The following is a 17,276-nucleotide window of genomic DNA, read 5'->3' as shown; positions in this document are numbered from 1 at the left end:
ATATTCAGTTCATTTTAACCTATGTTTTTGGTATGCCTGCTGTGTACAAAGCATGAAAAGAGACAAGGAAGTATAGCGTAAGATTGTAGGCACCTGGAAAATACTCTGTAGGACGATCAGAACTGTCTACACTTACCTTTCTTTTCTTCACTCTGAATTGAAAAGAAATTCTATAGAGGACCTTGGTTTTTATTGGCAGAACATTATCCTGCTTTTCAGAGGTGGACTGAGGAACCATGAGAAAACAACTATTCCTATTTTCTCTTATTGCCTTTATTATTAAGTGACAGACATTCTTCTAGAATAATTCTGTAGAATTAATTTAGTACTCAGTGTGTTTGGTTATTTAGCTTATGGGATCAAGATCTTTAATCTTTAATGCTATACTAGTATGAGTGCTTCTCTAGTGCAGTATAGGGAAAAGAGAAGGAAAAGGATAAAAGAAGGTTAAATAAAGAGAAATATAATCAAGATGGTTTTGATGAGGAATGGGACAGTGTATATTTCCTGTAAGTTACTCCTAATGTATATACAGAGATGTTAACAGGCATTTATAAATCATTATAATTAAGAGTTTTGAAGGGTACTGTAGGAGCATATAGATGTGGCATCCAGTCCAGTTAGATGATTCTATGACATTTTTATGTTTAATAAGGTGGCAGCTGTAGCCAACAAGAAATTGTAACCTTTTTCAGGATTATAATGAAATAGGACTTTATCTTAAAATTTAGGTATACAGGAAGTGGTGTTTCTTTTTTATTCTTCTAATAAAACTTAAAACTTTTCATTGACTCTAAGATGCCATTTATTTCATTTTTGTAGGTGTCAAAATGGGAGGGGTAATGATTGTAAAGAACATTCAGTAAAGACACGTTCTGATTGTAGGGATATTTAAATGTGAAAACAAGCATCTCATAATCGATGAAATGTTACAACTGTGTTTGTTGTAATCGATGTTTTCTTAGAATAGAGGACTACACTAAGCGAAGTCAAATAATTATATCTGCTTATAAGTCATTATGCTTTAGAGGGTTCTTTTTAATTATAAAAATTAGGTTTTGGCTTCTTCGTGCCACGAGCATTGAATTAGTCACTAGGCAACCTGGTGCTAAAACAGCTGCTGAGAGGAAGAATCACTCTGCTCCTGTCCAGTTCCTCCTGTTGCTCATCTGTTAGCGGGGTGGGGGAGGATGGTGCTCTGCTGCTTGTTGGTTGTAGTCCGAGTAACTACAGCTCAGTAAGGTTGGAGATATGGCACATTCTTTAAAGCATCGGCCTTTATTGCAGTCTGGTCCACACACACGCGTGTGTGCACATTTAACGGAAGGAGAAGTTTCACAAAATAGTCCTTGGCACACTACATGGGATTCATTCTGAAATAGCCTCTTCTCTTTCATTATAAAACGAAATATGCTGCTTTTTACACCGCTTTGGACTTTTAAAAAAACTGCTTAAGTCGAAAGGGATCGGAAACTTGACTCTTATTATTGTGACTTTGAGAAAGTCACTGTTTCTCTTTTTACGTTTTTTCAGCCGTAGTAGTTGGGGTGCTAGTTCTGTTCTTGCTCTGAGTGAGTGAACCTGTTGTTAAATTAAGAAAAAAAGTACATATATAAGTACAAATAAATAAAACAAATATCTTTCATCTTTTTGTAGGTCATCATCGGATTTGAAGTATTTAAAGTGGATAGAAAACGGTTTCAGCAATGCAGACAATTAAGTGTGTTGTGGTGGGTGATGGTGCCGTTGGTAAAACATGTCTCCTGATATCCTATACAACGAACAAATTTCCATCTGAGTATGTACCGACTGTAAGTATGAAGGCTTTCCTCTGTTAGTGATGTATTGTAATTTGGTACTTTTTTGAAAATTCTTGTGTATACTGAAATTTTCCTGTTGTCTGCCTTTGTTTCCTGTTTTTAAAGATCTTGACTTCTCATGGGTAAATTATATACACTTTAAAATTAAACAGCTGAAAAATCAGTGGCAAGTCAGAAGGGGTCACACAGGGTTTGCAAGCAGTGCTGGGAGGCAGAACTCCAGTAGACCAGATTGTAAAGAGTGGTGTTTCGGTTTGGAGAAGTGTGCCCTGCATCTTGGAATGAGGTGACTTTTGTTTTGATATCTTGGCCAATGATTAATCAGTGATTGGAGGTCTTTTGGGATGCTTTTTGGGGGTCTTACAACTTCAGAGAAAGTGGTATATCTACACTTACTCTCCTTAGGGAGTAGAAGAGAGTCTTATGGAGCTGTTGTCTTAGCAGTAGTGGAGTGCCAGACTGGTTTTCAGGGACAGAGAAGACCTGCTTTTGTTAAAAGAACACCAACAGAAGCCTTTGGGCGTCCTTGCCCACATACCTTTTTATCAGTTTCTTGGAAGCCTAGTGGAAAAATGGGAATAACAAAAACAATGAAGTGTGAGAGAGAGTTGGTTAGAGTAACACTTGCGAAGAAATGCATTTGGGGATCCAGTGTTTGTCCCAGGTTGTTTGACCAACCCAGTGGTATAGTAATTATGTTAACCGCAAAGGGCCATTCAGTGGTGAGAGGGGAGTAGGGATAGGGAGTCGGGTTGGCCTGGCAATAACCACCTGTTAAGTGAGCTATTGGTTATGTAGCACCTATGTAGATTAATAAGACATTACTGTTTGTGTAAAAAGGAAGGAGATATATGAGTACTTTAGGTTAATCTTCAGATGTATATGAGCATTGTTAAGAGGGTGAATTGTTAAAGGTTGGTAATTTAATTAGAACTGATAGCCTATACTGTCCCAAGGCAGGTAAAGTGATTGAGGTAGGCCAAGGCTATAGGAAGAAAGATAAAGTTTCTTATAGGGGGAGAATTTGAAGATGTAATTAAACACAAAATGGTATTTTTGTGTTGGCTCATCTGGGGACATGGTAAGTGAAAGAAGTTCTGAAGTTGACAGGGACTTTTTTAGGGGACTTTTCGATTCACGGATCTTGTTTCAGAGTGAGGACAACCAAAGAATTTTTGTATTTCAGTCTCATCAGAATTATTTTCTTGTAAACATTTCTGAGTCTTTAATGACTTTTGTCATCAGGTGTTCTATTTAAGGTGGGCTCGTGGGTGTTTTATGTATGTGTTTGTATGTCTGGAAAGGTTTAGGCATGACTTAAGAAAATAACCTGTGTGGTTTGAGAGCTTAACCACATTCTTTACATTTCCTTATTCTTATTATCAAGAACTGACTTTCTTTTAACTGCCACTTCCCTCATACCCTTGCTTCCATTCTTGTTCACAGTAAACGTCTTAACCCATTAAAACATGAACCAGAAAATTAGTGTTAAATAGCTGAAAGGTTAAGCAGGGCTGATCTTAAAAGGTAACATCCTTCTCCTAGTTGGAAAGCATTGCTTTTAAATTGTAAATTCAGAGATAACTATGAATTAGTATTGGGTCATTTACCATTTACCACCGTTATCTCCCATTTTCACAGATAAGTATAACCAACATTAATATATATTGAGTTTGTTATGGGTTTTAAAGTCTGTTTACAAATAAAGCAACTAGTCAAAGAAGGTATCTTAGGTCATGTGGTTTGTACTCATGAGTTTTACTCATGAAATCCCAACAATCTGCATCTTTTCTTGGACACTTTGCTTGAGTACCTTGAGGAAACCTTTATTTCTCTCTGATGGGTCTGTTGGTAACAAGGCTCTTCTTGTCTTGAACCCTAAAGGGAAAAAGATTATCATGCATGTAGGCGATTTTAATTCTTCTAGATTAGAAGGAAATGGTCGGTGAAGAATTAATTTCTCCGAAATCAGATTGAACATTGAGGTAAACTTTAAACTATTATCTCAAAAGTTTCCAACTTGAAAAGGATCATTTTGTATAGCTAGGGACTCTGCTCCTGTGACACCGCTAATCCTTCAGTGGTTTTTTTTATCCAGGCTCTGCGGGTAGAGCAGATACTCCAGAACACATCTCCTATTACTTTTTCCAAGAACCATTTAGCTCATGCAAGGTTGGTTGTATAAGGAAGATGGACTGAGAGAGGACTAAGTCTTAGAAAGGAAACATTGCCTTAGTTTAAGAGTTATCCCATACCATTTTGACCATCCTCTTGCCCACTAACAATGTCGTATTTTTGTGTTTTTAGGTTTTTGACAACTATGCAGTCACAGTTATGATTGGTGGAGAGCCATATACTCTTGGACTTTTTGATACTGCAGGTGAAAACTTGATGTCTTTTATGTTTTGGTCTGTAACTATGACTTGCTGGTTGTTTGTCTTTTTTTGGGACATTTTGGGAAACTAGCACATTAGCAGACCACTTTCCTTTTGTTAATAGCAGGATTGAATGTCATGATGGCTGGTGTTTGACCAAAAGGCAATCCCAGATCTGGAATATCAAATAGGAGTTTGAATTACCCTGGGTGGATGGTGTGGAAGAAGATAAAGTAGAGTGAGAGCAGAGCACATTAGGCAAGCTGTATTATCACTCCCTGAAATTTGAAGGCTATTTAGTAGGTCTATGTAATACATGTACAGGTAGCTTCATGTGACACCTTGTAGCTTGTTATTTTATACTACATTTGGGAGTATTTTGAGGGTGAACCAATATCTAGCTCACATTGACATTTGTAGTCAACCTTTCAAATTAAAGGAATAACTTAAGTATACCCATTTCCTCAGTGTTATTTCTTCCTTGTTTTAACAGTGGCCCTACATCTTAATTTCTGACTTCTCTCTCTGTCAGAATTATTTTGAGCTCATTTAGCCAAAGGAAAATTTCAGAAAGTTATCTTTTTAGTATGTAGGGATTCTACATTTTTCATTTTTTTGAGTTACCCTCTCACTGTCTGCCAGCTGACATTGCTTTTCCGGAGTGTATTTTACTGCCTACTTTGAGGAGTTGTCTAGATTCAGTTGGAAGGGTAAAATGGAGAGACAGTAGCAAACAATTAAGTTTAGAGATCAGTGGCTTTCTAATGGTGTCTGAGGCCTTTAAAGTTTTTATGAATTAAAAATTATAAGAGTAATGGTTATAGAGGAAACTTGGAAAATAGAGAAAATAAAATAATGACCTGTATCTCATAATAGGTGAAGGATTTTTCTGTTTTATGTGTTCCCTTGGAGGCAATTTATATGTAGAGAAAAGACCATTTATGGTTACTTGGTGTTGAAAATTTAAAATTTTGTTTTCAAATGTCAGAGCTTATTTTTATAAGCCTGTACGTTTTAATCAGTATTTTATTTCAGCTTTATTGAAGTATGATTCACCTATTTTAAGTGTTCATTTTGATTAATTTTGCTGACTGTGTAGTCACGTAACCTCCATCATAATCAAGATACATCACCCGAAAAGTTTCTGTGCCCTTTACAATCAGTCCCTTCTCTTGCCTTGGCCCCAGGCAACCACAGATCTGCTTTCTGTCAGTCTAGTTTTGTTTTGCTAGAATTTCATATAAATGGCATCATACAATGTGTAGTCTTTTTGTGTTTGATTTCTTTCACTTAGCATAATGTTTTTGAGATTTATCTATGTTGTGTGTATCAATAGTTTTTATTGTTGAGTAGTATTTTATTCTATGGATATAGCAGAATTTGTTTATCCATTTATGAGATGATGGATATTTAGGTTCCAGTTTTAAGCTATTGTGAATACTGGTGCTGTGAACATTTGTATACAAGTCTTTGTGTGGACATTCTTTCTCTTCAGTAAATAGCTTGAAGTAGGTAAACCTTTAAATTTAGTTGCACAATTTAACCCAATTTTTTATTAAAACAGTCAGTTTTAACAAGTCATTCTCAAGGTGGCCAAGGGTCTTTTGATTAATATTGATTTATTTAACTTTATTTAACAAGACTTTAATCCCAGTCAGCCTCATTTACAGCTGTGTTAAATGTCTTCCAGCACTTTAAACTGCATTTATAAATTTATTCAGTTTTTTATTTTAAAAAGTTCAGTTTGCTTGACCTGGCAGGTGAAGCATTCCCAAGTTTTTACATACATAACTTTAATAAACCTGAAAACTTACGATTTCTTGTATTTGTTTTAATGTATTTTAAACAGTATTACTTACAGCCTTCATTAAATTCTTTACATTTTCAATAAAAAAGCCCCAGTTTAAGATCAGTTACTCAGTTACACATTTTAAGTTGGAAGCAGAAAACTGATCTATCGTCTTTAATATGGCATATTATTTTGAATAGTATAGGTACTGATTGTTAACTAAGGATAGGTCATTGCTAAATGGAACTCAAAATTGTCAATAATAGTATTTGATTTATTTCGTCTCTATGTTAGATTCTGAATCTTTCTGGGAGTTAAAAGACATTCATTCAATAATTTTACCATGCCAGGCAAGTTGAGGGGTTTCCATCCCAACTGTTTGAGGTCACTATGAGCCAGAGATCTTTCCTGATAGGTACTGGAGACCTGGGACTGTATGTATCCAGAATGAACCTCCTATTTGTGACGTACTTGAGGAGACTCCAGTTCCTTCTCCAAAGCGCTTAATCTCCAAGTCTCTGTCCCTGGTTCAAGTTCTACCAGTAACTTAGTTTTCTTTCCCCTAAAGCTTTCATCCCCACTTAGATGACCTCTGACTTCCTTTAGCTGTTTGGTTGCATTTATTCTGTTGACCATATTATTTTGTTCTGAATTCTTTTTATAGAATTCTTCCTAGCTCACATCTGGCTGCAACTCTTACAGTTATGTTTAGTAACTGTTATATTTATCACATTTTGATAGTTATCGTAAATTCATGTATTCTCTCTCAATGGTGGCCAAAAAAAAAAATTCACTAGACTACATAATATTTAACTTTCCTTTAAAATTTTTTTTATTGTGGTAAAATGTATGTAAAAAAATACCATTTTAACCATTTTTAAGTGTACATTGGCATGAAATACTTAACTTTTTAAAAATACATAGGATTGCTATGCCTGTTTTTTTTTGTTTTTGTTTTTTAATTGGGGAATATTGGGGAACAGTGTGTTTTTCCAGGACCCATCAGCTCCACATCAAGCCATTGTTGTCATTCTAGTTGTGGAGGGTGCAGCTCAGCTCCAGGTCAAGTCGTTGTTTTCAGTCCAGTTGCGGAGGGCGCAGCTCACTGGCCCGTGTGGGAATGGAACCCGTGACCTTGGTGTTATGAGCACTGCGCTCTAACCACGGAGCCAACTGGCGGCTCACTGTACCTGTTTTGAAATTGGAGTGTTAAATCCTTCTGCGACTCCTCTCCTCTCCCAATTTTGGAAACGTGTATGGCTATTTTTTCTTTTTCTTTCTTTTCTTTTCTTTTTTTTTTTTTTTTTTTTTTGCGGGAGGGAATATTGGGGAACAGTGTGTTTCTCCAGGGCCCATCAGCTCCAAGTCGTTGTTGTTCTTCAGTCTAGTTGTGGAGGGCGCGCAGCTCAGCTCCAAGTCCAGTCACTGTTTTCAATCTTAGTTGCAGGGGCCGCAGCCCACCATCGCATCCTGTGCCTATTATCCCATGCGGGAATTGAACCAGCAACCTTGTTAAGAGCTCTCGCTCCAACCAATTGAGCCATCCGCCCCCCCGCCCCCCCCCCCCCCCCCGTCCCCCATGGCTATTTTAAAAAACTTTTTATCTGAAAATAATTTCAAGCCTGCAGGACAGTTGAAAGAATAGTACCAGGAGCCCCCATATACCCTTTAACCCAATTTACCAATTGTTAATGTTTTGCCCTATTTGCTTTATTAACTCTCTTTAAACATACACATACACGTTAATTTTTTCCCCCCTGAACTATTTGAGAGTAAGTTGCATATATCATAGTTATTTAGCCTTTAACAAGGATCTATTTCCTAAGAACAGAGACGTTCTGTGTAACTACAGTCAGGACATTTAACATTGATACAATACTTGAACATCTGCATTCCAGTTTGTCAGTTGATCCAGGTCCAATTTTTTGTGTTTCCAGTGTAGGACCATGTATTGCATTTAGTTGTCATGTCTCTTTAGTCTCATATAATTGGATCAGTTCATCAGGCGCCTCCCCCCCCCCCCTTTTTTTGTCTTTCATGACAGTTTTATAGAGTATGGGTCCATCTTCTCTGCCTCCTCTCCTTATAAAGTACTCCTTATTTTGAGTTTGGTGTGTTTCCTCATGATTAGGTTCAGGTTATGCTATTTGGTTGGAATACTACAATAGTGACACGTCGTTCTTAGGATATACACCCAGACGGCATGATATTCATCTGCCACTCATGGTGATGGTAACTTTGATCACTCAATCAAGGTGATGTCTGTTTTTTTTCACAAAGTTGTTGTATTTTCCTCCTTGTGGTTTATAGACAAATCTTTTAGACCATACAGATGTTTTCTTTTTCACCAGAATTTCTCCCCATAGATTTAGCATCTCTTGCTGAATTTTTTCCTAGGTGTTCTTGCTTTTAGATACTGGTCTTATATGCACACATTAACTAAACGTGAACCTGCTCTGTAGTCATGAATGAGCAATGGATTTCGTCAACGGAGTTGCACTGAGATTTTTGTTTCCTTAGATGGTTGCACTGTGATTGTTTCTTAACCAGATCTGCGTAGGATTGATTTTTTTTTTTTTAACCATTTCTGTAGCAACCATTGTGTTTATTGGATTATAGTTGGGTTGCTAATGGACACACAGATTGACAACTACCAACTAGTAATAAAGCGAGTAATTAATACATAACAAATTCATTGTTGTTCTAGGGGCTTGAAATATTAAATAGAATTAGCCATCTGAGGATATTCTCAAATAGTATATTATAAAACCATACATTTTGTTAGATAAATAAATTGCTTTCTCATTAATGATCACTGTGCTGTTAGCTGTGTGCTTAATCTATTGACTGACTTGTGATTTTAATGCTACAAGGACATCACCATTTAGTTGCTGATTTCTCCATATTTTTCCCCTAGGGCAAGAGGATTATGACAGATTACGACCGCTGAGTTACCCACAAACAGATGTTTTTCTAGTCTGTTTTTCAGTGGTCTCTCCATCCTCATTTGAAAATGTGAAAGAAAAGGTGAGTTGGTCAGATAGTCTCATCCTGAAAAACGTCGCAGAACTTCTACTGACTTGTACATAGCTTTAGAGGTTTGTGGATTAACAAAGGTGTATTTTTAAAAATGCCTTTTCTCTAGTGGGTGCCTGAGATAACTCACCACTGTCCAAAGACTCCTTTCTTGCTTGTTGGGACCCAAATTGATCTAAGAGATGACCCCTCTACTATTGAGAAACTTGCCAAGAACAAACAGAAGCCTATCACTCCAGAGACGGCTGAGAAACTAGCCCGGGACCTGAAGGCTGTCAAGTACGTGGAGTGCTCTGCGCTCACACAGGTGAGGACTGTGCAGCCCTGCGCTGACTGGCAGCTGTTGGGGGGCAGGAGCGCGGTATCATTCGGGGCTGGTTTCTCACACTGACCTGCAGTGGCCCAGAAAGCTGCCTGGGAAAAATGCAGCTTCAGAGCGTGTAGTCTTTCGCCAGAGGTCTGTGTTTATGGAGAAACTTACTAGTCTGTAGGTAAAGCTCTTGTGTTGGTGAGCTCCCATGTACTGACTCATTTGTAGAAGTCAGGGATTGTGTTTAAAAAGACATTATAGGAAGGCCTAGATTAGCACAGATTTACAAGAGAGTAGGTGAATGATTTCCTCCTGCCCCCAGAGACTTACATTTTCATCTAAATAGATCTGATCTTTTCTTGTCAGTTCTGACAATTGATACTATACTGTTTCTGGGGTAATTCAGCTGGGATAGGAGATTAATCATAATAGACTTTTCATGTCAGAGGAAGTTGCCTTGGCTATTTTTCAACCATGTTTATGCAGTGTCTCTATTCTTAAGTTTTTGGAGGCATTGTTTCATTATGTGATCCTCTTGTTCCTCTGTTGCTTTCTGAATGATTCATTGGAACTCTTATAGCTTGATGGGAAACATCAAATTTTGAGGACAGGGAGCAGTGTTCAAGTATTTAGAGTGAGAGTTGTAACTGACCTGCATCGTTTCATCTTCCCCGCCTTCATGGTTATTGTTGACTGATTCTTCTGCTTGGTTCTCCATTCCAGGGGCAAAGGAAATAATTATGGAAATAATTAGCACAGAAATCTTTTTGTTTTGCAGGTACTGGTGTTTCGATGATGTTTTGACAATGAGCAAACGTGCCTAATTAAAATAGGGCAAGTTTGAAGGGTTTATAAAAATAATCACATTAATCTTGATTATAGTGTTTAATAAGGTAAATGGCATATTCAGTTACATACTATATATGTACTAGGTATTTAGTATGTAGGGCCTAGACATAATTTAATAATTGCCAGTTTAGCGCTAGGCTGGATATTTAAAGATAAAATTTTCATGCCTTTCTGGATATTGACAAGATAACTCCAAGGCCTAACATTCTCCCAAACCCTGTTTTCTTTAGCAGTTTAGTTCTATTATAAAAGCAGATATTTAAAACTAAAGAAGATTTTACATCTTCTCACGCACAATACTGGCTGAGATTTTTTAAAAAATGCCCGATGCTTCTGTGTTTTGCTACAGTCCTCACAAAATTGTGTGTGTGTGTGTATGTGTTGGGGAAGGACGTGTGTGGAACATGGGTGTCAGATTATAACTAATTACATGAGTATGTTCCGGTCTCCGGTTATGTTGGGGAGCTAGAACTTTTAGGACTCCAGATTGTTTTTTGGTTCTTCTAAAACTGAACTCTTTAATCAGATCGTTTGGGTAAAGCAAAGATTAGTTTTATTTTGAAGGGGATTAGTTGATCTCTGTCAATAAGCAAGAAAAGATTTGCGTCATATTAAGGGATGCCCTAGTTTCTCATAGTGATCCTACACCTCTTTTCCTTATAAAATATATTTCCCTTTCCAGCCCCCCTTCTTCCTTTTATATTTGACGACCAGAATTTGCTCCTAGATATGTAGAAAGAATTTCAGAGAACATTAACTTTTGTTTAGCATGTCTACTTTGTAAAAGAAGTGGAAAGAAGAAAACTTTTTAACTTCTTTGCATCTTTCTAAATACTTGTTACTTCTCATTTATTTTGTACCTAATAGAACATGTAGGTGCCAGTCCTCTGAAATGCCATGGTGGGGGTAAAGTGGGGGTGGGAACACCTTGGGGTAGTTTTGGGCTGGCACTTGTTACTGGAGCTGTGTTCTGGGACCTTTGGAAAATTTTTATTTGGGATCAAACTGACCTAAAGAACATGTGAAACTCTTTTGGGTGGTAAACTTGTAGCTTCAGATTTAGGTGAGTTTAGGTGAGTCTGTAGACCTGGGCCCAGCGTACCAATGCCACTGAGTTATACTGTCACGTTGGAGTGCTGGCTGAGGTGTAAGTGTATTTCTGCATTGTAATCCCTGTAGATCTGAGAATATTCTTTGTTTTCACTCCATGCTTTTATGCTTTGATACCCATGCAGACACCTTAAAGCATTGGACTGCGCTAAAACTCATTCTAAGACCTCATTCTTTGGTTTCCTATGACTTGGGTGGTGGTTATTTGCTCTGATAACATTACTGAATAACTGAAGTGTATGCTGTTTCTAGAGTCTGTTCTTTAAACTATTCCCAGTTGGTACTGTTGAACAATTAACACTCTTTTTCAATGTCTGAACCTTTTTGTTGGGAAACTGGTTTACTCTGAAATCCTGATTAATCCCATCTTGATATGTTATTGAATCTAGAAACATGTAGCATGCCTGTTAGTCTGCTGTTTGTGTCCTTCAGTTATTCAGGGGCTGAATTCACAGAAGCCTGAAATTGTAATTGGTTCCAAAATGTGTGTGTCATTCTTATTAGAAATACTGGGGAATTTACAAGGCTTAATTATACAAATGTATCTATTCTTGTGTTCACATACCCATTTTTCTCTCCTGGCATTATTTTCATTCAATTGTTGTACTGTTAGATTTCAAACTGTAATTATTTTAGAAGTCAACATACGGTGTTTCTTACCTGCTTTCTTGCTCAGTTAACCTTTTTTGAGGTAAGAAGTTTCTGTTTGGTTATCTACTCTCCCAACGATCACCTTAAGATCTGTTTCCTCTGGCTGTTTTCTCTTAAGGCACATTGCTTCTGTGAATTCAGCTCATTTAATCCAGACTGCTATTGTATCTGCTAGTCTTTCTAATCCTCTAACCTGGCTGCTGTTCTCTCTCCTCCCCTCTGTCTTTGTAGAGAGGTCTGAAGAATGTGTTTGATGAGGCTATCCTAGCTGCCCTCGAGCCTCCGGAAACTCAACCCAAAAGGAAGTGCTGTATATTCTAAACTGTTTTCTCCTTCCCCTCTTTGCTGCTGCTTCCTGTCCCACTACTGTAGAAAGATCGTTTAACAATACAAAGGAATAAAACCATCCTGTTTGAAAGCCTCTGCGTCTTTTTACTCACCACCTTAGAGCAACCTCTGTATTAGTTTTTGATCAAGAATGCAGTGTCTCATAGAATATTTTTTGTGATCAGTAGTCAAGTTGGATTTGTTTACTTTCCGCTGCTTGAGTTGCCTGATGCTCAGAGCTCTTTGGTTTGGATTACTGTTGCAAAAGGGAACTTAGTGTGGCATTAAGAACGTCCTTTTGGAGAAAATAAGAGTTTTAATTCTAGATCTTAGTTCTAGATGGAGAAAATAACACAAACATCATTTAATTCTTATGATGAATTGTTAATTGTAATTGCATGACAAACTTTATGGAAAAAGGGTGACCTGCTAGTAGAGTATAATGGGGAAGGGAGGATTCTTTTCTGGTTTTTCTTTGTGCAGTGAAACTTTGTGTTGCTATCGCTTTGGCTGTCTGTTCTGTAGTGGAGTATTTGTTAGTCTGGGGTGGGAAAGATATTGATGTATCTGCTACTGCTTATGAGATTATTTGTTACGTTATCTTTTAAGAATAGCATCCATTTTAACCGTTGACTTAAGGTTTGTTAATGTTGAGATGTAAAGCTGCCACCTTTATATTTTCCTGCTTCTGATTTTATTGTTGTGAGGGAAACATACAATTGTGGTTACCTTCAAATTTTGAAATTAAAAATATACAATTGTTTGTATAAATGCCTGATTAAGCTTTATTCCTGTTGCATTGACTGGCCCTAGTTTTACGTGTGTTTCAGGTACTCACATTTTTGCTTCCTTGAATCCCCTTGGCTCTGGTGGGATAAACGGAGTTCAGAGTGAATATCTTTGATGCAGCCACTATAATCGCTCTTTCCATCCTTTCCTGCACCTTCCATGTAATAAGGATGCCACCTGCCCAGTGCCCATCCTCAGTCCTGTTCCATATCTAGCTGTTTCATTTGAATGCAGAGCTGCTTCCCTTGTTTTTATGTAAAATGTTTCAGCAGCACATTCCAAGACTCATATTGAATGAGCAAATGACACACATGCTTGTTTGCTTCTTGTAACATACATTGGGCTGCAGAATGCTTTCTCAGAGGACCACTGTCTCACTCATGAATTTCTGCTCTTCTGCTCCTGACTTGCTGGATCCTTCCAGGGCCCTGCCTGGACAAAATTTGGTGAAGTGAGATGATTGTGTTGAGATTCAGGGATGTTTTTAATGTTGTGTTCTTTGCCAACTCTTGGGGTTTGAAAGTTTTTAATCGATCTTCAACATTGTTATACTGAAAATCAGACTGCCCATTTTTTTCTTTCTACCCCTTTTCAGAAAGGCCTAAAGAATGTATTTGACGAAGCAATATTGGCTGCCCTGGAGCCTCCAGAACCGAAGAAGAGCCGCAGGTGTGTGCTGCTATGAACATCTCTCCAGAGTCCTTTCTGCACATCTGGTGTCGGCATCATACTAAAAGCAATGTTTAAATCAAACTAAAGATTAAAAATTAAAATTTGTTTTGGCAATAATGACAAATGCCCTGCACCTACCCTCATGCACTCGTGTGAGACAAGGCCCGTAGGTATGGCCCCTTTCCCCCCCTCAGTACTAGTTAATTTTGGGTAATTGTGTATTGTCAGAAAAGTGATCAGTACTAGTTTTTGTTTTGTTGTTCCAGTTTTTTGTTTGTTTGTTTTTTGTTTAAAAGCAAGGCATGCTTGTGATGACTCTGTAGCAGACTGATTTGGGTTATTGAAGCTGCTCCTGGGTTCCACTCTGGAGAGTAATCTGGGACGTCTAGTGGGTTTTTTTGGGGGGGGGGCGGGGGGAGTGTGTGTGGGGTTTGTTTTTATTTAGTCATTTTTAAAAAATTCATTAACCATCAGACAGCCCTTACGGGGAGGAGGATGGAGTGATTGCGCATTCCACCTCCTAGATCTAGTTTAGAAAACATGTTCCCCACCTGGTGCTCTTAGGAAGGAGTATAGTAAATGCCTCATTTAATGACATACTCCTTTTTGAAAGTTGCCTTTTCTCTCCACTCTTGAGTAGGTCCAGTATTTGATGAAACTCATGAAAGCGGGTGGAACCTGTCTTGCCCCTCCTCTTTTCTAGGATGCACTATATACGTGACTGTGACTTTCAAGGAAATCTGGTAGCCATTTGCTGATTTTTTTTTTTGAAGTTAATTTCTAACTTCTTTTACTGATAAAATGAAAACAAGTATTGCACCTTTTGAAATGCACCAAATGGATTGAGTACGTAATTAAAAAAACCATTTTTCCCCGTCAGTCATTGTCTTATATGCTTAGCATAGATGTGCAGCTTGATAGTGTGTGATACGGTGTTCCTAGAACACAGCAGAAGACCTGGTGTATATGAGGGGTGGTGCTAGGGGACAGATGTCTGCGGAGTGATTCACATCCTCTTCCAAGTTAGGAGGATGGAGACCTGCTTCCTTAAGAAGCTAGGGGTGGGGTGGGGATGGGGAGAACATTTAACAACATGGGGACCAGTCAGGGGAATCCCCTTATTTCTGTTTTGCATGAGGAACTCTAGAGCAGCCAATTGGGGCTCTCTAGTTTAATAAAAGTCACGGGGGGAGTCTTATGAAGACTCTTCATAAGTGTTAATAGGGATTTTATCAGCTTATTTGGGTTGCAGTTTCCAATTTTTAAAAATGTTTAGGTAATCTCCACCTTCCCCAAATCCTAATTCTTATAGATTCATTAGTGTTGAACCAATGCTTTCTCATGTCTCAATTCTTTGTATATGCATTCTTTTCAGATGTATTAAACAAACAAAAACCCTTCACAAGCCAGCCTGGGGGTTGTTATTTTCCCTCCGACTCTTACTTTTTAGACATTTGGCAGTGGGAACTTGACTCATATTAACATCGACTTCTAACAAATTTTGGGATAAGATTTTAAAGCTTTATTATTTTTATGTGCTTTTATTTATTTTTTTCTGGCATTCAGTTTGAGATACAATTTTCCCCTCCATATATTCAGGTTTGTGTCTTCTCCCCTAAGTTTGGCCAGTAGCCTACAAACTCTTAATACCAAGTGGGTTCATGAGAGTTCTTAGTGAGGTTCACAGCTCACATTGTTGGGAGAAAGCACACCGCTAATCCATCTATTAGCTGGAAAGCAGCCATTTCCTCCAAGTTTTCTGTATCAGTGCTTTTCAGACTTTGTTGCTTACTGGAGTGCAGCTTGAGCAATGAGGTCTTTAAAAGCTTTCCAATTATTTCCAAAATGCAGCTAACTTTGAGAGCTGCTGCTCCTGGGTTATTAACCCAAACTGCTTCTATCAGATTCCAAATTCGGTGCTGTGACTATGAATATGGGACACATTTTCTTTAGGTGGCAAAAATGATTCATTTACCTTCAGGGTATTATACTGATTTGTGTGAGAATCTCAGAAACTCAGAACTGTTAATCCAGTTAATAAAGTTGATTTTATTTAAAGTGTAGCCTCATTTTGATAGTTTTCTACTTGGAGTCATGCTTGGCTTGATTCCATACCATGCTAGAACTGAGCTGGGTTGGTTGGGAAGGGGTTAGGAAGAGGCAGATGCAAGCTTTACTCTTTCAACCTGTGTGTCTCATTCTTGTTGACAACATTGGGGAGAGGTACTTGGATTGTGCTGTGAGACCCTATGGAGAGGGACTGTGTATCGTGGTTCTTAGTGCAATGGCACACGGATCCATCCTGATTATGCTGTTTCCTGGCTTAGAGAAGGGTTTGACACGGAAGAGGTCGCTCTGAAAATAGCTATTGTGTGGGTACATGATTTCAAGAATGAATCAGTGAAATAAGGCAGGTCACATGGTTGTGTTGGAATTATCCACACATCAGGAGAACAGTCGAGATCAAAGCTAACACTGTTCTAATTAAATATTTTTAATTTGACTTCCACAATCAGAAGACCATGGGTGGCAAATGGGTGAAGCTGTCGTTTTCTATTTAAATACTGTTTTCTCTTTGACTTAAGAAACTTGCCTGTCATCTTGGCTTAGTGAGCGATAGTGCCCAGGGAGTGTGATTTAGAAGTTGGGGAAGGGTTATTTAAAATAGTTCTTAGCAGACTTAACTTGTGGCAGCATTTTAGTATTTACTTAGGCTAATACATCACTGGTTTTCTAAAATATCAATGTTTTACTGAAGATCTTAGAAATAGGTTCTGTACTTTGTTCAAGTTGCATCCTTAGAGCTGGATTTTATGCTAATAGGGGCGTATATTCTAAAGGGAAGAAAGGATAGGGTATGAAAGGAACATTTGCAATATTCCCTTTGTTCTAAGGTGTACTTTTCCTCACAGTTTCATATTTTAATCAAAATACCTCTTAAAATTTGTGTGTATATTTAATGTACTTTGGTTCTGAAAAGCTATCACTAAGTCTATAGTGTCTTATGATTGCTGTCTTCATAAACGGATAAAGGTATTTCTTTTTCATCGTTGTTAGGTTTGGACTATTTTTTCTCCCATTTTGGTGTTATTAGTGATTATTTCGGTGCTGAGTGCTAAGAAACTCTGGTCTACAAGGATCCTGCTTCTTGAGAAGGATCGGGAACCTAGTCCCTGCTGGGTACAGCTAACACATGTTGGAAATTTAACAGTGTGGGGAAGGGACAGCATTTTACCAGGAAGTAGCACCTCCATTATCTTTGTGGAAGGGCTGAGCTCTTTATGGTTTGGGTATCTCTGATTGATATGTGAGGGAAGTATCTTTAAATCACCTTCCTAATTTTGCTTTCCTTGTTTTCAGTAAGCCTTACCCCAAGTTCCCCCAACTCAGAGATTTAACTACATAGAACAACAGAAGACCTAATGTTACTTTCTTTCCAGAGTTGTTTAAATACTTTATATATTACTTTGAGTTTTTTCCAAAGTGCCCCTATTTTATTAGCTGTTGTTACAATAATGTTGCCTTACAAACCCCCTAACACACGATGG

The 17,276-nt window shown here is 37.9% G+C and overlaps 1 protein-coding gene across 4 annotated transcripts in view; it reads left to right on the top strand.

The window, feature by feature from the left end:
- Window positions 1-15,791, top strand: part of CDC42 (cell division cycle 42) — a 36,174-nt gene extending 20,383 nt beyond the window's left edge. For 3 of the 4 annotated variants that reach the window (XM_081056591.1, XM_081056592.1, XM_081056593.1), the window contains exons 2-6: window positions 1,657-1,811; window positions 4,128-4,200; window positions 8,902-9,011; window positions 9,130-9,327; window positions 12,172-15,791. In XM_081056591.1, the coding sequence (XP_080912717.1) occupies window positions 1,707-1,811; window positions 4,128-4,200; window positions 8,902-9,011; window positions 9,130-9,327; window positions 12,172-12,261 (576 nt within the window). In that variant the 5' untranslated portion in view covers window positions 1,657-1,706 and the 3' untranslated portion in view covers window positions 12,262-15,791. The remainder of the gene's footprint in view (window positions 1-1,656; window positions 1,812-4,127; window positions 4,201-8,901; window positions 9,012-9,129; window positions 9,328-12,171) is intronic. The other variant, XM_081056594.1, reaches the window with a different exon arrangement.
- The last annotated feature ends 1,485 nt before the right edge of the window (window positions 15,792-17,276 follow it).

This window comes from Rhinolophus hipposideros (genome assembly GCF_964194185.1).
Source record: "Rhinolophus hipposideros genome assembly, chromosome: 8".
NCBI lineage: Eukaryota > Metazoa > Chordata > Mammalia > Chiroptera > Rhinolophidae > Rhinolophus > Rhinolophus hipposideros.
Note: the sequence above shows the minus strand (reverse complement) of the source record. Positions and strands in the feature narration are given on the sequence as shown.